This window comes from Ammospiza nelsoni, chromosome 25, assembly GCF_027579445.1.
Source record: "Ammospiza nelsoni isolate bAmmNel1 chromosome 25, bAmmNel1.pri, whole genome shotgun sequence".
Classification (NCBI taxonomy): domain Eukaryota; kingdom Metazoa; phylum Chordata; class Aves; order Passeriformes; family Passerellidae; genus Ammospiza; species Ammospiza nelsoni.
Window position 1 is genome coordinate 7,164,897 of NC_080657.1, and position 22,020 is coordinate 7,186,916.

Sequence of the window (22,020 nt, forward strand, 5' to 3'; positions counted from 1 at the left end):
TGGGAGATTCACTGGCTCATTAGCTCCAAGCATGAGTCCAAGCCAAGCAAACCCAACTCCTATGTGGGTCTGTGGCAGCTGCTTGCTGCAGTGTTTGGGTTCCCACTCCAAAGGCAGCCGGGGTGTGGGGGGCAGGAGCTGGGCTCACTACCTGGAAGCAGCGAATGAGCTCCAGCAGCCTGTTAGGAGCATCTGGGTTGGGACATTTGCCATGTGGCTTTCTAAAGCCAAAGCTGTCTTCGCCATCCTCTGCCACCTCCTCCTCCTCTCCTCCCCAGGGCTGACGGGGAAGTGTGGCCGGGCTGGGCTGGGGCTCCAGCTCAGAGAGCTCCGAGTCCTTCTCCACATCCACACAAACCCCCTTTCCACATGTCAGGTCCTCCTCGTGGGCGGATCGGCTGGGAACCGCCTCCTCCTGCTCCTCTTTCTCCTCCTCCTCCTCCTCGCTGCTTAGGGAGGAAGCACCACAGTGCCAGCTGGCAGAAGGCTGTGAGGCGGGTGGCACTGGAGTCTCACTAACAACTACTGACTGCCTTGAGCCCTCCCACGCAAAGCCAGTGTCAACACTGCTCCACTCTGCCACTGCAGCCACATCCTCCTGGGAGAGAAAGTCACTCATTTTCTAAAAAGAAATAGATACACAAGAAGGGCCAGAGAGAGAGAGAGAAAGAGAGCAGGGAGTTAAGGAGAGCAGGAGGTCAGAAGGCATCAAGGTAAAACATTGGGTTCTTATCATATATCATATCTCCAGTAACACATGCAACAGTGGGGCCAGACCCTGGAAAAGCTCTGTGCTCTACCCAGGGCATTCACTGACACACCCTTCCTAGTACATTAATAATCCACTCTCCTAAATTCTAAGGAAGTAATATGAAAAGTCTGTGCACCTAGAGGAAGAGCCACCACTATGCACTTTTTGCTCAGTTGGGAATAATTTCAGTGTATCAATCAGTGTATCAAGAGGGGACTTGTACACATCCAAAACTTCCATGGGCAACAAAACTCACTAAAACCATCCTGATTCCGCTTTTAACTCCTTGAAACTGTTGCCTCATTTTCTAACAAGATTCCCTGGGCAACCAAAAATACTGCAATTTGTGCTTAAAATGTGAGGCCTGAAGCCTGTGAGTTATTTGGTATGATTCATTTTTTATACCCCAGAGGCTTTCACTTTGACTGACCTCCTATCACGGCATAGCTCAATGGTAGGATAAGAGCGGGAGCTGCTTTATGAAGGAACAAATAGATGCTTTTTTAAAATATAACTTCAAGAAATTACTCTTCCCCCATTTCTCATGGTATTTTTCAGTTCGCTGCTTCTTTATGTTGTAGACAGGCTAGCTGTAACATTTCTATTTATTAGAATTTCCAGCCTCTTGTGCTTGTCTTAAGTTGATGGGATATTGCTTAGCAAAATGCATTTAATTCAAATGAGGGAGAGCAACCAACACTGAGATGGGCAGGTCCGACTGTGCTCACAGGGAAAGGCTATTTCTGAACCAAACCCTTCCACATGTTTGTCCAAACATGGAGAAACTTGGAGACCTCAAGGCAGTGTGCAGCTCCCTCCCGAGGGGCAGCTCCCATCCCTGCTCTGGGGCAGGGACAGCAGCCAGGGCACGGCTGGGGCTGGGCCAGGGCAGCTCAGGCTGGAGCTCAGGGCAAGGCTCTTCCCCCAGAGGGTGCTGGCACTGCCCAGGCTGCCCAGGCAATGGGCACGGCCCCGAGGCTGCCAGAGCTCCAGGGATGCCCAGGCTGGGCTTGCTGGGGGCTCTGGGCAGGGCCATGGGCTGGACTGGTTGATCCCTGCAGGTCCCTTCCCATTCAGGATATTCTATGATATCATACCCAGATCCCACCCTCATTTTCTAATGCAAGACTCTACATTGCAATATTCCACAAAATAAAACATGAATGGGCTGTCGGCTGTGTAGAGCCATGTCTTGTTGGTTTAAAACTTGAATTTATATACTGCCAATATGCTGACCTTCCCTTAATTATAGATGCTAAACCTTGCAAATTATTCATGGGACCTTGAGAAGACACAGCTCATCTTCTGGGGTTTAATGGAACACGCCTTAGGAGTGAGATTTCCTTATGTAAGAGCTGGAGCACTACCCAGCCAACAGAAGAATCACAGATAAAACAAAGAAGACTAAGCAGCGACACAAACACTGATGTATTTAAAAGGCAAAAATCTGTATACAGTCAAAACAACTTCCCAGTTCCCTTTCACAGACAGATAAAATAATTTGCATTTGGAAGCATCTTGTATGACAGATGCAAAAAGGAAGGGAGAGCTGGAATGGAGCCCGTGCTGTGCGTATTCTCATCGCCAGCAGAGCCAAGTGCAGCAGCAAACATGCAAGCTGGAAAGACAGAATGAAATCCTGATAAGATCAACTGATCAGAAACACTTATTGTCTTGCCTTCCTATTCCACTTATTATTATTAAGAAGATAAACTAATGGGAAGGTATTAATTTCTAAATAAAGTTATCTATGTAAAACTCCTCCATAGGAATTTCAGCATCTGTTACAAATTCTGATCTTATCAAGATTTGTTTAAAATTGCAAATGCCAAAGCATACCTATTTAGGGCTCAGATTTGCAGAGTTCCAAGCTCACCTTGAGACCCAGGAAACCTGAGAGGTGCCTGGACTGCCAACTACTCATTTCCAGGGACATAGCCCCAAACCACTGAGGCCTAAATCAAGCACAAAGCAGTCAAACACAGAGTAAATTAAATACAGGACAGGATGCAATGCCCCAGAAGAAACAAACTGACCCAGACATGAATGCATCTTATGCACCACCCTTCAAATACAAATCTTTGTGCCTCTGAAGATACAGCTGAAGGATTGCAATGAAGTGACGCACAATAATTCAGACTGGGGATAAATTAATAACAGGCTCAATTTCATGTTTGACACCAGTGGCCAAAAGGATTTCTTTTTCTCAAAAAGTCGTTTTGTATAAATTTGTTTATTTGCATTTCTTCAAGGCTCTGCTGTTTTGGATCAGTATCTATTTGTATGACTCAGCTGCCCTGTGTTGTCAGAGTGGATGTTCTTTTTCATGCTGCTGCCTCTTTATGTTGAATATTCCATTATTCCCATCCCAAATCAGATTACTATCCTGCAGAAAACTTAAGGAGTGCTAAAATTATGTCGACTGCCAGTTAATATTAAATAAAAATTGCTAAAACCATGAATTTCTGGTGCACAGTAATTACCTACAACGACCACATGAAAGGCTAGGAATCCCAGCTGGTTAATACTTCCCAGTCCTGTTCTTTTCCAGCATGGCAATGGAATTGTTGACGCTGTTATTAGGTTATCCCCAAACAAGGATCCACAGAAGCTCACAGGCTTGGAGTGACTGTCTAGGAATGCACAAGGAGATGATGTTGCTTTGCAGCAAACCACACTCACCAGAGAGCGCTCCCAGATCAACTGATGCTCAATCTCACAGCTGGCAAAGCACTTGGGTAAAAAGTATTATGAAGCAGAAAACAAGAGATCCTTATTTTACAGTACTTGCCACTACCTTACCAAACTGCTTTGCCTTAAAGTAAAAGTTAAAAATATTCAGAAGCTGTTCAAAACAACCTGGCATTGAAAAGGATGGACGTTACCTATGGATTTGTGGTTTTCAGTGGATTTTCTCATTGCCATTGACATGATCACAACATCCTGACCAGCCTACTCAGATGACAGACAGATAAAAGAGGTTTTGACCAAAAGTTAAAGTAATGCTAGAAAACACACTGTGCACCCAAACCTTCAAAAGACTAAACTCTGTCATGAACAAGAATCCAATATATTACACAACACACAGCAATTACCTCCAATCATTGTATCGAAGTGCGGGCAACATGAAACAACCTCAAGATGAACACTTAAATTATCAAAATGAGATTGTTGGGCAATATGATTCCTCTGCCCACCCCCACTGGTCTCCTTCCCATCTCTTTTGTGGGACAGGTACTGTCACATGAAGGGCCCTTTATTCCAAAATCCGTCTGCAAAGAACAGAGCAATGACATTGCAAAGAGCTGCCTTAGTGCAGCAGCAACAAGCAAAGAGAGTGGATAAAGTCAGTGTTTATAAATGCCATCAATTTTGTGCTGCTCATTCCACTTCCCTCATTCCATAAATGAGGTGTCTTAGGTTGCAAGATGTGTCTGGGGCTGTGTGTTCTGTGCCCACCTGTCAGAGCTGGGGCAGTTCTCTGCTGTGCTTGGGGCAGTTTTCTTCATCTCTCCCACAGCCAATCCTCCCTCCAGGAGATCTCTGCTCTCCATGGCCACTGAGTGTCCCTGCAGGGCTGATCCAATTCCAGCATCCCATGGGCAGATGCTGCGCCCAGGGCAGGAGCCAAGCATTCCTGCCTGGATGCAATCTGAGCCTGGCACAGCACAGCAGCCTTTGCCCCCTGCATTGCCAGAGGAGCAGCTTTCTGCTGCCCTGCATGGCCAGAGGGAGCCCAGGCCCATCTGCAGCAGCCCTGGAGCTGCAGAGGAAAACTCCCCCCTTGTGCAGGATCCCTGCTGCAGCAGAGCCACAGCTGGCACTGCAGGAGGGCTGAGCCCCCATGGCATGGGGCTGTGCCACCAGCCTGAGCCACAGCGTGCCAGGGCCTGCTCTCACTCTGGCAGCATTATTTTGTATTACTGCATTTTTATTTTTATCTTTATTTTTTTAATATATAGTTTTTTCTCTATTAAAGAACTGTTATTCCTACCCCCATATCTTTGCCTGAGAGCCTCTTAATTTCAAAATTAGAATAATTCAGGGGGAGGGGTGGTTTACATTTTTCATTTCAAGGGATACTCCTGCCTTCCTTAACAGACACCTGTCTGTTCAAACCAAGACATGAAGTTACAGCTCTGCCTTGATGCCACACTCATCTCAAGAATTGGCATTATGAGCAGCCAGATCTGCCTTCCTGTAATCTTGAAAAACTTGGGATTTAAAATTGACTCTTGACACAACCTCAAAACACAACCTGAGCTTCAACCAGAAAAAATCCACCAGAAGCTCATGTTGTATCACTGAGCCGAGGAACAGTGGTTCATTAGGAATGTGGTTTCTTCACTTACAAAACCCAAAAGGAGCATTTTTGTCCCCAGATTAACACACCCGGTGGGACAGAGGTTCTTGTAGCTGTGCAGAACCTGCCTCACTTCTGCTCTCAAAACAACTTCCTGCAATTGATTTTTCCTACCACACAGTCTCCAAAGCGAAGAGGCAGAAGGTGCTAGAGTGACATTAAGCATTTGGTAGAGGACTCCTGCAAACAAAGTCTGTCTTAACCCAAGCTGGATTTAATCCTCAGTTGAATTATTCTGATCAGGAGACCTTAGAGCTGCAGCTTTGTGTACTCCCTCTCCCCAGCCCACACCCAAGAGTGTCTAACAGACCCTACACTCTGAATGCCATCAGCAATGACTCAGTCTGATGGCTCCTGCTTTGAGAAAGGAATACTGAAGGTTAGTTCAAGAAGTCATATATAGCTTTTTTTGGTTAATAAGCAGTGGAAAGAAAAATCTGATTTGCAATAACATTTATTAATGGATAAATGTACATATTTACAAAGAAAAATCTGAGAAAAAATACAAAACCAAAAAAGTGTTCCAAAAGAGCATTTTAGGTAAAAAAGAAAGTGTTTCTAGTCCCCACAGGACTAGTCTAACAAGACTGTCTACCGTTGCTAAAAGATCCCAAAGGGGCCCAAACCAAGGCCTGTCTTTGTCTCCAGCCCCACAAACCACAACAGATGCAAACAGAGACACAAGAGGAATCAACTCGGTCAGGCTCCCCAGCATCACCCACCAACAACTACAGACCAAGGAGCTTCTGCATGAATCCATAATGCTTTCTTGGGCTGAATTTATCCAGAAAGCTTCCTCCCTCGTCCCATAGGTCAGAACAAGCACCATCAAATCATGGCAAGGAAAAAAGAAAATGCAATAAACCAGTGAAACAATTCTCAGAGTGATAAATTACTAACACTGATGTGAAGTGAAAGACTTTGTCCATAACCATTGGGATCTGGGCTTGATGATCCTCGTGGGTCCCTTCCAACTCAGAGTATTTCATGATTCTATGATAACCTTCCCAGGAGCTGGTGGTATAGCCAAGCCTCATTCCTCCCAACACAAACTACTTCCCTTTGTGCTGAGGAAATCATCCTCTACTGATTATTTCAGAATAGGAGGGAGATATGGAATACCTACTCTTTAGAGTCATCACTAGTTACTGGGAAAACCACAAGAGAGGGGAGCCAGCCTTGGCTGAACACTGCCCTGACTGAGCTGCCCATGGAGAGTCCTCAGCTCACCTTCCATCACTCCCCAAGCGAGGCAGAAGGTGGGAGGAGGTGCAGGCAACATCCTTCTTTATCTGCTCCCTTTCAGCAGTCAAAAAAGAAAAGGAATGTTGTTTTACAGCAATGAAGACCTCAAGTATCATCACACACAGAGCCCCACACCCAGCAGAGCCTCAGAGCTGAATCTGAGTTCCAAGCAATTGGCTCTGGCACATCTGCTGCTTCAGAATGCTGGTTTCCACTTTCTCCTAAAGCAAGAAAGCACAAGAAACTCCTGTGTGTTCTAAAGAGGTGGAAGCCGGGTAAGGAGATTCAGGAAGTGGCTACGAAGCCAACCGTCAATATCACAATGGGAATCACTGAACCCTCTACAGCTCCCAGTGGGATCCTACACACATCAAAGAGCATCAAAGAGCTGAGTGACCACACCACAAAACACTGGACAAGACTTCTGGCAGACTTATCCTGCCTGTGTCACCAGTGTGCCAGTCACCAGAAGGACATTTTCTGCAGCAGGTCACCTTGAAAAACCAAGATTTCTCATGCCAACCTGGATGAGGTTACATGCTGCAGACACTTACAGCTTCCTTGCAGGAGGGATAACTCAGCTCTCCATCACCCATAGCCTGGCATTGCATCAGCCTGGCTGAACAGTGTGTGTGAATCCCTGTGTCAACAGGTGCCAGTGTCGGGGCAGGCAGGCAGGAGTTGCTGGTGCTCCCAGCAAGTTTGTTCCTGAGGAAAATAGGAATGAAGTTCATGTATTGGTTCTTTTATAGATCCCCTGAGATCTCAGCCTTAAAACAGCACTAGAGCCAATCAAGCTCTCCCTGTGCACAGGGATGACAGCAGGACTCACAAAATCCTCCTCTCGGTGCTGCATCCTGTGCTGACATCATGGGAAAAAAGGGAAACCAGAGCACCAAGGTGTAAAAATACGGAATGTGCACAAATGGGATACAGAATGTGCAGGAATGAGACCTTACGTGGATTGCCATGGACTGTCACTCCCTTTGCATCACAAGCAAACAGGGAAAAAAGCAGAAGAGCGTCTGGGAAAGGGTCTGTAGCCCAGGGGGCACATCCCTGGGGCACTGGACAGATGAGGTTTCTGTTCCTGCTAAGTTCCAGGCCTCCTCTCTCAGGAGGGATCAGATCTACCTGGATGAATATGGGTAACTGGCCTCTAAACTGCCAGAAATACAGAAAGCATTTGTTCAATTTCTTTTACTCTGCAGTGATAATTGGTACATAAATTGCAAAAATGTTCCTGAGCATTTTCAGAGTGTAAAGTTTCCAAGGTTTTTTGGTGATGACAACCAGCCTTATCTCAAGATTTAAAGAGAGAGAAAGAGACCACTTGAATTAAAGAGTTAAAGAATTGAGTAGAGGTGACTCTTATCTCTTATCCCGCTGAGATGAGACACCCTGAGCACTCTGGCCTAAGGTTGATCTGGACAAAAAGTTTTAGAATTCACGTCCTTTGAAAATGGGTGACAGAGCTATAGAAACCATGGCTTTGTCAAAGCCACCAGTGTGGCTTCGAAGTTCTTGTCACTGGATCAGAAATGCAGGAAACTCAGCAGTGCTCACTGCAGCATCCCAGGCAGCGATCCCGAGCAATGGCTTTGGGAAGGAAGCACCTGTGTTCAAACTCCAGGAAATATGGACAGAAAATGGACACAGATATCCAAACAACTCTTGTTTCTTCCCTCTTCACACCAGGCTGGGGAGAACAAACAATCCCTGTTCTTCATCACAACAGTTACCACTCTGGGAAGGAGATGCAGGCAGGGAATGCCAACCACAAGTATCCCTTGACTTCTTCCAGCCTGCATTTTCTGCACAGCACATGGCATCCCAGCATCCTCCCTCACCTCTCCTCTCCAGGGCCCACCTCCATCTTCCTAAACTCCACATCAGATCTGCTGGAGTGCAAGTGCTGCTCTCCTTGGAGCATTCCTAGGGATGCTCCAAGGATTCAGGGACACAGCCTGCCAGCACCCTCCTTCACACCAGACTACACCTGGACAACAAGCCTCAGACTTCTACACTTCCTAGTGCCAAAGGAGGAAGACTGTATATTAAAGGCAGTGTATTAAAAAGGGAGGAATATTTTCCAATGAAAAATCAGCATCCTCACAAAACAAAGTCCTAAAGGCACAAACTGGTGAACTAATCAGAGCAGGTTACAAGAGGAATTGGAAGGATTCCTGTGGGATTAAAGCAAAGGATTTCACTAGCAACCTAAGTTTCTGAGACAGCATTTAGAACCTCAACCTGTACCTCAAGAGCAAGAAGTGGCTCGAGTGGCCCATGATACCCCACGGACCCTCAGAGCAGACAGCACATGCCATGCTCACCTTACTCCTTCCAGTTAATCTGCTAGCCTCCTAAATAATACTGTTCAAACAGATACAGATCTAGAAAGGGTTATAAATACAGGTATTTATATATATTCACATATTTTAGTCCATGTAATAAAGGCCTGCTCCTTTCTCTTCCACACTGCTGGAGCAGCAGCCACCACTGGTGACACTGGGGGGTGTTCTCAGAGTGACTGTGTCCAGGCCAGTCCTCCAGTGGACACAGGAGAACACAGATTGGTGCTGAAAGGAGAAATGGGGGACTCAGCTCAGCCCCATTGTTACTATTTACAGAAAAGAAACCCCTCAGACACGAAGTCCCACCTTCCCTCCAGTTCACAAACCAGTTCTGCTCAGTCTAGCTGGGCTGGAGCCTGCACAGCTCAGGCAGGATAACTTGGATAAATGGGAGCATCCTCCAGACACATTGTAAGCAATAAACAACGAGCGGCATGCAACAGTTTGGTTAAAGAAGTCAAAAACAATCGAGAGCTTTAACATTAGAAGTGTGTCCTGATGTGGCCAAGCCAACTTGCCAACAGAGGGAATGTTCAAACAACAGGTAACTCCATCTCTGTGACCTAAGCAAACATGCATCAGTTAGTTCTACACAAATTAAGTAAAACACATTCCAAGTGCAAAAAGTCTTTCAGATTAAAAAAAAAAATTATTAATCTATGTTTACAATAAATATCTCCTTGTAATGAGTTTTCTCCTGTAACACTATGTATTTTCTTGGATGTGAGAATAGTGGGGGAGAGGGAAGCTGGGATACTTTGTCACAGGCTTCCCCCACTAGAAAATGAAAGGCAGACCCTGTCCCTAACTTACTACCAAGAGCAGCAGTGAGAACCAGTACTTTTTATTTAAGTGCCAATCTGAGTTTCCTAGAAATTTAGTGTTTATGGATTAGATTCCAATGTTCTTCCTAGAGAGTCAACCTCTTGTTGCCCACAGAGGCTGTGGATTCCCATGCCTGGAATTGTTCAAGGCCAGGTTGGATGGGACTTGGAACAACCTGGTCCAGGGGAAGGTTCCCTGACCACAGCAGAGGGGGAACAAGATGATCTTTATGGGCCCTTCCAACCCCAAACCATTCCAGGATTCTATGATTCAGCACATTCCTGTAAAGCATATTTTAGATCAGTGTCAAATGTTCTTCAGCTTGTGAATATCTTACATTTAAAACAACAAGCTTAAAAGCAATTCTCCAGCAATTCCTATGGGAAGTCTTCAGGGGCTTGGGAAACCAGACTCTCCTCTCAGGATTTCCTCCACCCATCTGCTCTCCCACAGCAGATGGGAACACAATTCAAAGAATTTGCTTTTGCACCACAGGAAACTTCAGAATGGACCTGGCAATCCAGGAGCACTCCTGCTAGGTCCCATCACAGCCACACAAGGACACACAGCAGGATTAACACGACAGTCACGGGTGTCCCTCCCAGGACAGCCAACTACGGAGATCAGAAACCAGGACAAAGAAGATGCAGCAGAGACTACAGCCCAGAAATTCAGGAGCTTTGGTCTTGAGGTTTCAATATGACCCTGTTGCCACTCAGAGAAAGAGCAGCCACCAAACAGTCAGTGCTATAACCAGAAGGAAGGACATCATAAAGGGAATACGTGGAGAAGGAAAAACGCTAGAGTACAGCTGACACTTTTTGAGTGATTTCTGCTCTTCAGGGATTGCAATAGAAACCTTTGGAAGAGTTGCTTCACTTGCTGGCCGGGGAAAGGCTGTCTCAGTAGGTATCTCCTGCTCTTTTAGTTTGTCTTCATCCTGTACTAACAGAGGCCGTTCCCGTGTCTGCTTTCATGGTAGAAGATCAAGAAAGACAGAGAGAGATGAACAAAAATGACAGATGGAAAGCGCCCAAAATGACACTTGGAGATGTGCAAAGCATTAGGGCAGCTCTTCTCAACATAAAATAAACTGCCCTGGAGAGCAGAGCTGCTGGTGGCTTGTGTCACACCAGCCTTGGAGCTATAGAACCATGTTCTCTCTGCAGAGCTCATCAACATCTGCACCAGGATCATGAGTGTTTGATGCCTGCCCACCCAGAAAAGTGGATGCCCAAAATCTTCCAGAGTGTTTTGGAACTGGAATGGTGAGAAAAACATTTGAAGTATTTGAAACAGGAATGGTGCAGTACAAAATGTGGTCTCTGACAGCTTCCTAATCTACAGTGCCCTTGAAACCCAGTGTTTGGAAAATCCCATGGAACAGCCAGACTGAAGAGCAGATACAAAATGCTTTTCCAAAGTTCTGACCAGAGTATCAAAATTTCAGCTGGTTTGAAAATTCTATTCAACAAGTGAAAAACTGTAAATCTTAAAAATCCCACACATGGAACGGGCAGGGTGGCAGTAGGAGCAGAGCATACTCCTGGAATTTTGCTCTGTGTTTTAGCATATTTGTTTCTGGAGGTTAAAGAATGATAAAAACCCAGAATGAGTAAATCAGCACACAGGACCATGCAAGGGCTTCAGCACTTCTGCTGAAGAAAGGAAAGATTGTGGGAATGTTGCTGTTCAGTAAGTCTACACCCTTTAGTTTGCCAGCCCAGGTCAAACACAAGTGTACTTAGGACAGGAAAAACTTGGCTCTAAGCTCCCTCAGCTGAGCCAACCTCCGCTGGTCAGTGCGGTATTTTGGGACTGGTTCTTTGCACACCCCTAAGTGGTGAGAATTCGGGAGAAAGTAGCTGGGAGACTGGGCAGCAAAATAAAATATAAGATGCAAGAGTAACATGATCATTAAAACAACAACAACAAAACAAAACAAAAAAAAAAAAAAAAAAAACCAAAAAAACAAAACAAACAAAAAAAAACCAGAAAGAAAGACAACATAAAAAGAACAGGGAACAGTTAAATTTTCAGAATTGCTTTTGTCCCCGAATACACGGTTATATTGGTCATGCAGCTTTTTCGAACCAGCCATGCACCAAAATAAGCAAAAATTGAACGCTGCAAAAGCTGCAGCAGTGCCAAAGTCCTCTGGGTGTGAGTTATGAAACTACTTCATGTAGCAAAAAAAAAAAAATGTTATCTAGCAGCTGCTGTTGAGTTTTTGCTCGGTGCCATTGCAATAGCAAATCTGGTTCAGAAGCACAGATCAGAGCAGCAGCTTTACCTCAAGCCCACCAACCTGTCTCTCAGAAGATGGGACAGTGACTTTCTTGACCTGGACACACAAAGCGTGTTAAGGTTCAGTTGTCTCATAACAAAACATACAGGAATAGAAGAGAAGTGGCCCCTGGCAAAAAACCCTTAAGCCACTAAGGCAGGGTGAAAGCACCATCATGAACAGGAGCAATGGCTCTGCACCATGATTCACGATCCTTAATTACCATCTGATTTATGATCCTTCAACACATGCAGGTGAGGGAAAACTTTCTCCCCGGTCAGTGCCTGGAGAAGATGCATTTCTGGAGGTTCATAGCAGGACATAGCAACCTCAGAGTGAGATCATTTCAAAGAGGACCAGATTAAGAAGGAATTTCCAGAAATGCAAATCTAGGGCTGACACCAATTCTGCAGTGCTGCAGACCCACTGCCACCTTAGGTGGGACAAGCCCACACCACCCAGTTATGGTAACCAGCAGCCCTCCAGGGTCTCAGTGTGGTCACCTTGCAAGAAATTCTTCATAAAAACCAAGGATAACATTCTTGAACTGCAGTTGTAGAGCTTGAGAGCCTCAGCTCTGTCCCACCCACTGGGCACTCCTGAGGAGTCTACGCCGAGGCTCAGCCACAGAGGGTAAAGCCTATCCATGTGTTGAACAGGGCAATCCCCATGACAGGCTGCCCACAAAAGCAGTGGCTGCCCCTGGATCCCTGAAGTGTCTGAGGTCAGGCTGGATGGGGCTTGGAGGAACCTGGGACAGGCAGGAAGGGGCCCTGCCCATAGCAGGGGTGGGACTGGAGGGGCTTTAATTCCCTTCCAATCGAAACCATTCTGAGATTCTGTAGCAACCAACCCTGAGTAAGTTCACTTTGGAGACCTCATTTTGCTAGTAGGCAAAAAGCCCTTTAGCTGTCCTGGCTTTACTCCGAGCTTTGAGGAGCCTGAAGTAAACTTGGTGTTAAACTCCTTGTACATGTTACAATTACCCTCCATCTACTGAAAGATTATTTCCTGATTAATAAGTATCTGCCTTGTTTGAACATGAAATACTAGTTCATCTGCAGGGCTGTGGGAAGGAAGGGGAAAAACTGGGCTTTCAACCAAGAGAGTCTTCAATTACCACCATTTGCAGTCAGGATGCAATTTTTCTGTTGCAATAAAAAATTGCATTTACCACTTAAAAGACTGATTGCCACAGGCACTAACTACACTTTTACTCACAGACTCCAAATACGAGCCAGTTGCCACCAGTATGACAGAGGTGTCTGTTAGCCAAGAAGAAACCAGCTGGTGACTGGTTTTTCCTAGAAAAATTACCTTTTTAAGGAAATTAGCAGAGAAACTGTGAGTATATGTGGTTACTAACACACAGTTCCTTGAAGAAGGGAGATTCTCATCGTGTTTGAACAGCCCTGCTGTGGCCACCCAAGGAGTCTTCTCAAAGCCTCCACAGCAGATCAGCACCTGGAGTTCCTAATGCAAGTCTAAACCCTATGACATACCAGATTAACTGGAGAATAAAGTGATTTTGGAAAAATCATCCCATCCCAGTGCTTCTCTGCTGGGTTATCTGCAATGTTATCTCTGAAGTAATAATTTAGGTCTTTGGATATTGGGTTTGTCAGGGTTTTTTCCACATTTTGGGGAGATCCAGGAATGACCCAGTCCCCAAACCAGCCATGGGACAAGTGCTCTCTAGCATCTGACATTGACAGCAACACTAGGAAAAGTAGCATCAATACCAGCTAAGGAATTCTTACATCCTTCTCTACCAAAAAAATCACATTTTTATAATACTACGACTAAAGCTTCGATTGTCTCAGAGAACATTCTACACGTTACAAGCCAACACTAACGACTAAAACTGAAAACAAGCAGAAGCCAAGGGGAGCTGAGCCCCAGAGTGCAGTGCTGCCCCGGAGCAGCTGTGCCAGGTACTCACTCCGTCCGCTCCCGTGGGGATCTGCCCGTTGACGTTGAGGCTGCGGAACGGGGAGTGGGTGGACAAACGCTTGTCCCACTCACTCGGCCGAGGCTCGGGCACGGACTCCATGAAGTTCTTCTTCAGCTCACTGATGTTGGCATGGTGCTTCTTTATTTCCTCCTGGGTCTTATCTAGATCCTATCAGCAAAAGGACAGGATAAGTGAAGGGACATGGAGAGAGACCTGGGACTGCCTAAGCTGTGCTTAGCAAAGCTGCACTCAGCAGATCTACTGACAACTTCCCAAACTGTGCTCACACTGCAAACACACAAAGGGAGCATCCTCTCTCCTCCTCTTTTTTTAATTAGGATAAACTGCAACCCCAGAACAGGGTCTTGTCCAGCAGCGGGACTTGCCAGTGGTTCATCTCAAGCGACACCAAAACCAGGTGACAGCTGAGCTGGAATATAATGGATTTTCCCCAAACAGGATTTTTTAAAGTTGCCAAACTATGTTTCTTTCGGTTATTTAATTTAACATCTTTAAATTTTGTGAGTTTGCTTTCTTTACCCTCTGCTAGCGTGAGTATTTCCAGTTCTTAATAAAATTGATGATAAAGAAAATGTTTTCTCAATTTTATTTACTCGCTTCATATCTGTTTCTCTTTTTTCCTAGCAGAAATTATCTTTGTTCCTAGAATATCCCATTACCATTTTTCTACTCCCTCTCATCTCATCCCTCCAGGAGCCATCATAGGCAGTTTTAGACTTCAGAAACAAAGATGAGATAATTTTTTTGGGAAAAAAAATCAAACTGAAAATTTATTTTATGCTAGATCAATGAAGAAACTCCTGCTAAAATTTTTCATCTGGAGAAAGTCAGATTTTTACTCTGTGATGCCAGTTTACAGCATAAACACACGTACTTCAAGGCAAGTCAACTTGTTAAAAATAGTTCTTCCTTGCAAGCAAACCAGAGGCTATAGAAAAGAAAGCTTTCGCAGACAGCAAACAACTTTTCAGGACGGGGCCAAAAAACAGCAAGAAAAGGGGAAATCAAGGTCAGTAAAAGCATCACCAGGAAATTTCACTCTTTTTGTGCTTTTAGCTGTTACTCAGCCCATCGATTTTAGAAGATGGGACAACAAATGCATCCCTAAGTGAGGGCTCTCCCAAAAATCTCCATTCCTGCAGCTCACCGAGGACACACCACCCTCCCTCCCCATAGGGCTAAACCCCAAATGCCTCTTTAACAATATTTACTTTTTTTGGCACAGTTCTGGGGGGAAAATAACAAATTTTGGCTTCTACCCTGGATGAAAGTATAAGGCAAGTGCCTGTTAGGTAGGGAAAAAAAGTAGAAATGAGTCTGCTGTGGACTCTGGGGCAAATCCCTGCCTGGTCCAAAAAGCCTACAGCTGCTCCTGGCTCAGAGAAGAGAGAAGGACCACCCTGGCTTTCCAGCACTGTGCAGGAGCAGGGCCTGGGAGGGCTGGCAGAGGAGCCAAAGCCACGAGGAGCTACGTGGAGCCGGGTCTGGGAAGCACCCTGAGGAACCAGCTAGCTCAGTGTCACCCTTTCCCTCCTGTCTCACCCCTTCTGCAGGAAGCTGGTGCATGGGGAGCTTTAAAAGGCTTTCAGTAAAATCACCAGGCAGCTTCAGGAGGGTGAGGTCTGACAGGAAAATATCTGATCTGCCAAGTGCATGGATTAAAAAAATAAAGGGAATAAAGGGGGTGAGCTGCTGGGTCAGCCTGATTGTAGGGGAGGGCTGGAGCACCTGCAACAGAACTGTGGGAAGGGGAGTGGAGACGGAAAGGGCTGTGAGTCAAGTATTGCACTGATGGGAAAAAAGAGGTTAGAAGCAATGACAAAGCTCTGTTTGGGGTTGGGAAATTGGAGCTGTTTGAATTGGGTGAAAAAGCAACAGGCGTGGTCTTCAGAGCGCCCCGCTGGCAGCTCAACTCTGCCTATCATGTGCAGACCCTTCACTTGTCACTCAAAGCTCTATGTTGTAGCAGTAAAAAAAAAAAAAAACCAAAAAAAAAATCAAAAACAAACAAACAAACAAAACTCCAACAACCCCAAAAAACAAAAAACCCCAAGAAACCCCCACGGAAGCTGCAATACTTTGAACATTCTGATGAGAAGGCAGTTAGTATACTCCACTTTCAAGAGATATCACCAGGGAAACCCTATGAGCTGCTGGTGCTGCAGGTTTGAGTAGAAACATGTAACACAGGACCAGAGTATCAGAAGCCACAAAACATCTCCCATAACAGAGTGTAATAAAGAAAATAAAATATATGATTGGCATGGTCTGTTCTGAGACTGAGCTTAGGTGAAAACAAGTGGAAAGGGCTCCCAAATCCAAAGGGAAGAGCTGTAATGTGGAAGAATAACCTACCCGTGACCACTGAGCCTGTCTATCAGATCCAGAGGGACCTGGCACTGAGCCAGGATGGGGCCCAGGGGTGATGAGGTGCTGCAAGGCCAAAAATGGCTGGGAAGAGGATGGAAAAGCTGCAAACACCACTGCAGCATCCAAAAAGATCCCTCCTGCCTGAAGCAACACGGACATTGTGGTGGCCTGGACATCATAGAGATGACAATTTCACAGAATCCTGGAATGGTTTGGGATGGAAGGGAACTTAAAGCCCATACCATCCTCCCCCTGCCCTGGGCAGGGACACCATCCACTATCCCAGCTTGCTCCACACCCCATCCAACCTGGCCCTGGGACACTTGCAGGGATCCAGGGGTAACCACAGCTGCTCTAGGCAATCTGCCCCAACTTCACCAGCAGCTTATCCTGAATTTTATATTTTCACAGGCTTTTCCCCCAGGAAAAGAATTTGTTTCAAGCAGTGAAAAACAGGTCAATGAGCCCAGCACTACAATTCATGATTCCTTGAGCAGCCAGTGGGTCCCAGAGCAGATCTGAGCACTGCCAATCATGTATTTTGGGGAGGTATGAGAGAATGAAAGTCAGAAGAGGAAGAAGGAAGAAGGCCTGCACATCATCATGTTTACTGTCACCATGCAGAAGCATAATTAAAAAAATCAACCAAATCAAAAGGTCTTTCATGCAAGAGCATGCAAAAACAAGGGCAGCAGCAGAAGAGGAAGAAGTTCAGCGCAGATGCAGAAGGTTTAGCAAATGCAACTCAAAAAAAGCTTCAAGTTCATACAAACCTCCAACATTAAATTGCTATGCCTGATATAAATGTTTTCACCATCTAGCCTCTTTGATCTCTTCTGTGAAAATGAAAGAAAAGGGGGAAACAAAACAAAACAAAAAAAGCACAAAAAATTAAAACGTTGGTCTTGTGGGATTGATAAATTGGCAAATTAAAAAGTTAATCAGCGTTGGGAGTGCAGCGCTGTGGCAGCATGGGGTGGGAATTCCCGCTGGGAATGGGGGTCTGGCTCATGGAGAATGGGAGATGTGATGAGTCCTTTAAAGAGACAGCTCCCAGAGGCCTTGGCTCTGGCCACAGACACAATTCCTGGTTTTCTGAGGAAGCCTGGCTCAGTCACCTCACCAGCTCCTGAGGGATGCAGGCTCACCCTGAGCTCGGGGCTGCACTGCCTGGGGGGACTTTAACGTGCACAGCAACTGCACCTTAAACACTTTCCCATCTTGGATGTTTCCCTATTACTTAATCAATACCAAGAGGCTTTCTCTTGATTTTTGTTTTGCATTTCCTGCAAAGCAGGCTACATTTAGTTTCTAACTAAATTTGTTACTGAGAAGAAATTTCATAAATCAAAACACGTGTGTTTCTTTTGAACATTCAACATGCATAATTTCAGCAATGAGCTTATCTATGGGACAAAAATTAATTTTCAAATCAAGTATTTGACAGTTTAAAGAAAACCAACACCCCAACCCAAAGCCCATCAAGAAACTGGAGCACTGTCTTTTTAAACAAGTTACATATGCATGAATGATATGTCAAATTTGGTGAAAGGGTAAAATGGCTAACCTTCCTCATTCTTATCAGCTCTTCCTCTTTTTCTGCAGGCTGTTGCTGTTGGGCAGTGATAAAAAAAAAAAAAAAGAGTTGTTGGTTCATTTAACTACGTTGAACCTTGGGAAAAAAAAAAAAGTGAGCAACCTAAACTGAATTATTAGCACAAACCTGGGGCTGGGCACCATTCGTGGTGGGGACTGTGACCTCAATATGTGTTTTCCTCACCTACATTTAGGAAATAAATTGGTAAAAACATTTCTTGTTAGTAGATTTGTTTCAAGAAACCATTTAGTTTCAAACACAGCTGCATAAAGTTGGTTTTGAAGTGCTGAGGGAACATGCAAAAACCAACATGCAGCCCTGGGCAGGGGTTAATGACACAGCAGCTCCCCAGCACTTTGTTAGTCAACAGCATGTTAAATAATTCCTCCAGCTTGAGAATTATTTGTATTTGAAACCAGTGCTCCCCAGTGCTTCTGAAGAAGGGCTTCCCACTTGCAGTAGGCTGGTCAGGCAATGTTTTCAAATGGCATTTGCAGCTGGATCTCCCAGTGAAAATCCAAACAAAGCAACATGCTCAAATTAACACAGACCTTCTCAAAACCAAAAATTATTGGTTGTATCGCAGGTATTATGTTGGAGGAGGCAGTAAGAAGAGGCATAGCCACAAAACCAAGCCTAACATCACAAATTAGGTTCTTTCCTGTCCATAAGTAGAGAGCCAAGATTGTCTTAACACTCTAAGGGAAGTATTTCAGGGAAACTAGATTGCCACATACTCTGAAAGCAAAAGCATCAGAGTGATGCAGCGCCATTGGAGAAACAGTAAATTTAGTATGTTCAAATCCACATTTTCCTCCCACATCTATGTTTAAAGGGGGAAAAAAAAATCTAATGTTTAAGCATTTAGGAAAAAACCTGTAATAAGTAAGATGGGATAAGTGAAATTTCCTTGTTCCCAGTGTAATATGAGGGAGGGGAAGCAGCTGGGCAGGAACAGCAGGGCAGGATCTCTGTGCTCTGACTCCCACCCCACAGTGCCAACCTGAAGTTCCCTTCAGCAGTTTCATTTAAAAATTACTGTTCATGCAGGCCATGGAAGTTTTTGAAGCAACTGCCCTTTCTTCACCTCCATCTCCAAACCTTAATTAATAGGAATCATCCCTGGAGATGCTTACACAAGACTCACTGTGTGATATGTTCAGAATTATGTGGCTCCAGCAATGCTGAGAAAGCTAAATTTTGGAGTAATGTGGAAACTGTCTCAAGACAAACACTTCCACTGCACCACTGTAAGGTTTCAATAAGTCAGTAATATCTGCTGAATATTAAGGACACTGTAATATCAGCAATAATTTTGCACATTATTTCAACTTATTAGAACAGCACACATGTATCAACCCCAGCAAAGAACTTAGACATTTGTAGAAAGATCAAATAATGGTTAAAAGTACTGAATTTAAACAATAAACTCCCCAAGATCTCACCAGTGCCATTTTCAACTAAAGCTTTAGTCCAATTTGCAGCACTGTATTACCAGCTCTCCCAGCAAAAGCCTATCAAGATGAAAAACACTCTGGCGCTGGGCTGCAGACCAGATCCATTATCACTGATTTCACCGGAATTCACTCCTGCTGTCATACCAGGAATCAGGGGGCACAGTCTGGCCATGGGTGAGCTGTGAACTCTAGTTCCATGATCACATGCAGCTCTTGCCAGTGTTTGTAACCATCTATCAGCAGGCTGCACTTGCTTTGACTACAACCACCAATACCCGACTGCCCTGGAGCTCCTTCTTCCACCGAATGTCACAGCTGGGATTCCCTGGCACCCAGACCCCTGTGCCTGCTCCCACCCAGCACTGAGGGATAAGGGATGAACCCCTCATCTCCCAGAACAGAGCTGCTGCTTTGGGGTGACTTTCTTGGGCGATGCTCCAGCCCAGCTCTTCCCAAGAGACTCCGCTCGGGCCTACCTTTGAGGCGTCCACTGGCTCCTCGGGTTTCTCCAGGGGAAATTCTTCACGTCTCACATCAGATTTTGCTGTTTCCTTCCCTACTTTAGATGTCACGTCCTTCACACTGGACTTAGGTGGGGCTGGTTCTGCAGGGTGGCTCTGAGCGATGGCTGGGGCTGAGGTAGGCCGGGGACTCCGCTCTGGGGTTATCACAGCCACTGCTGAGGATGGGGGACAGACAGGGACAAGGTTCAGAGCAGGTAACTTTTCAATGGATTGTACAAAGTCTTTCCAAATTACAGTGCTGTCATTTAAAAAGAAAGGGAGAAGGAGGAGGAGTATGAAAAAAAGGGAAAAGAAATAAAGATGTTGAGCAAAGCAGCTTGTGCATTTGGTACAGGAGAGCTGAAATTATTTTCCTTATGGTTTAAAATAAAATCAAATAAAACCCCATACCAGATGGTTTACAAAAAGCAAGCTTGCACTCTGCCACACCAGAAGCCACACCAGAAAGGCAAATCTATTTTTGACATCGTGCCATGAATTTCTGGGTCCTTTACACACAACTGACACGGACTCCATTCCAATGCAACTAGAAAAGACACAGCGCAAGGAGCTCTGTACTCAGAGGCATCTCCTCACACAGAAACAGATGGCTTCTGGAAGAAAAACACAGGCTTTCATCCCTGTCCATGTCCCCCCCACCAAAAATCAACAAGCATTGCTCCAGCAAACTTCTCAGCAACTTCCCAGTGGGTTTCAAGGCAGGCTGGGACAGTGTGTCTGAGCTGGGTATCTTCAAGGCAGCACAGTAGGAAGATACCCAGCACTTCCAGGCAAGTGACAGTGCAGAAATGAACAGCATACTGCCAAAAACCATCTTTTCAGAGGATGATAGTTGTGAATACAAGCACTAGGTCCACACAAAGTCAACTGCCTACTTCAGTTCCTGAGTTGCCCAACCCCAAGGAAATAGTCAAGCCAAAGCTGTGTGACAAAGCAAGCCCAAATTAATTTCCTGTATGCACTTAGGTATATAATACACTATTTGGTTCTCCTGATGTTGGTTTTTAGGGATGTTTCACTAAAAAGACATCCTGTCACATAAAAGAATATCTTTGACGTGATCTCACATTCCCAAAATCACAGTTTGCAGCAGGACTATACTGTGTATCATATTCCAGCCAATATGAGGTCACTCATGTCCAGCCAGTCACTCACAGAAAATTTGCTGTTAAAATAAAAATTGTAATTTCAAGCAACTCCTTAGTAAGAATTCCTGTTGTACTGAAAAAGTAACAGCATCTCATCTGTGTCTTAATAAAACATAGCGAGAATAAGGTGTCCATGTGGCCAAAAATGTGGAGGCTAAAAAAGAACTTTTTAATTTCTGAATTTCCAGAGATAGAAATGACACTTTCAAGACAAACTCCTGGACACCACATCCTGTTGTAAACAACCTTAAAACCCACCCCACCACTGCCAGCTCCACTCCCTCCCTGCTCCTTGGCACAGCATTTCATTTCTGTGACCCAGACACTGTGTTATCCTCTTCAAAGGACACTCGGTGCTGTGTCCCAGTGCATTCATGTCACAGAAGCAGTGACAGCTGCTGGGAAGGTTGCACAGAGGTGAGATGGCAGGGATGGCTGGGATGAGGAGGATGCTGGGAGTGCAAAGCTGTCATTGCGGTGGTACCTGACTCCTTTGGCAACGGCTCTAGTTCTCTCACCACCATCATTTTTTCTTCCTCCTCCTCTTCAATTGGGCTTATCTCAATACTGCCAAGATCACGTTTGGCTAAAAAAGTTATGGATGTGTTAAAATGCCACCTTAAAGAGGAAGCAGTAAAGGAAATATTGCCACCAGTAAATCCACAGGGCCATCTCTCTTGCTGCTCTCCCAGAGTATCAAGACATGCAGGAAAAATAGTAACAGACACCAAGCTTCTCCTGTGCCATCCAACAATGAGTTCTAGGTTGCCAGAACTGTATTTTTATTACATTTTCATGATTAACTGCCTTTGACTCTTTTAACACATGATTTTAACACAGTAAAAAGCACTGAGATATAAAACATAGGTTGTAACTAGATGATTTTTAAGGTCCCTCGCAACCCAAACCATTGCAGAATTCTATGACTGATCATCATCAGCATGGCCATCACCTCACCAACAGTCCCTACTGGGAGCAGAAAAGCCCAGATGAGGCAAAGTACAGGAGGTGGATAAGAAGGGGCAGCTACAGCAGGAGAGCCTTGGACGTGCTCAGGTCTGACACCAGCCGATGTCCGATCTGCTGCCACGTATCCCATGGAATACAGAATCATGAAATCT

General features: G+C 45.1%; 1 protein-coding gene across 11 annotated transcripts in view; it reads right to left on the reverse strand.

The window, feature by feature from the left end:
* EPB41 (erythrocyte membrane protein band 4.1) overlaps positions 1-22,020 on the reverse strand; it is an 86,396-nt gene that overhangs the window by 9,705 nt on the left and 54,671 nt on the right. For 3 of the 11 annotated variants that reach the window (XM_059488617.1, XM_059488615.1, XM_059488613.1), the window contains 6 exons: positions 19,704-19,906; positions 17,897-17,953; positions 17,741-17,785; positions 16,947-17,009; positions 13,771-13,950; positions 152-622 (listed from right to left, as the gene is read on the reverse strand). In XM_059488617.1, coding sequence (XP_059344600.1) covers positions 152-622; positions 13,771-13,950; positions 16,947-17,009; positions 17,741-17,785; positions 17,897-17,953; positions 19,704-19,906 — 1,019 coding nt within the window. Of the gene's footprint in view, positions 1-151; positions 623-13,770; positions 13,951-16,946; positions 17,010-17,740; positions 17,786-17,896; positions 17,954-19,703; positions 19,907-21,383; positions 21,486-22,020 lie in introns of all 11 variants that reach the window. The other 8 variants (XM_059488612.1, XM_059488611.1, XM_059488619.1 and 5 more) reach the window with 6 other exon arrangements.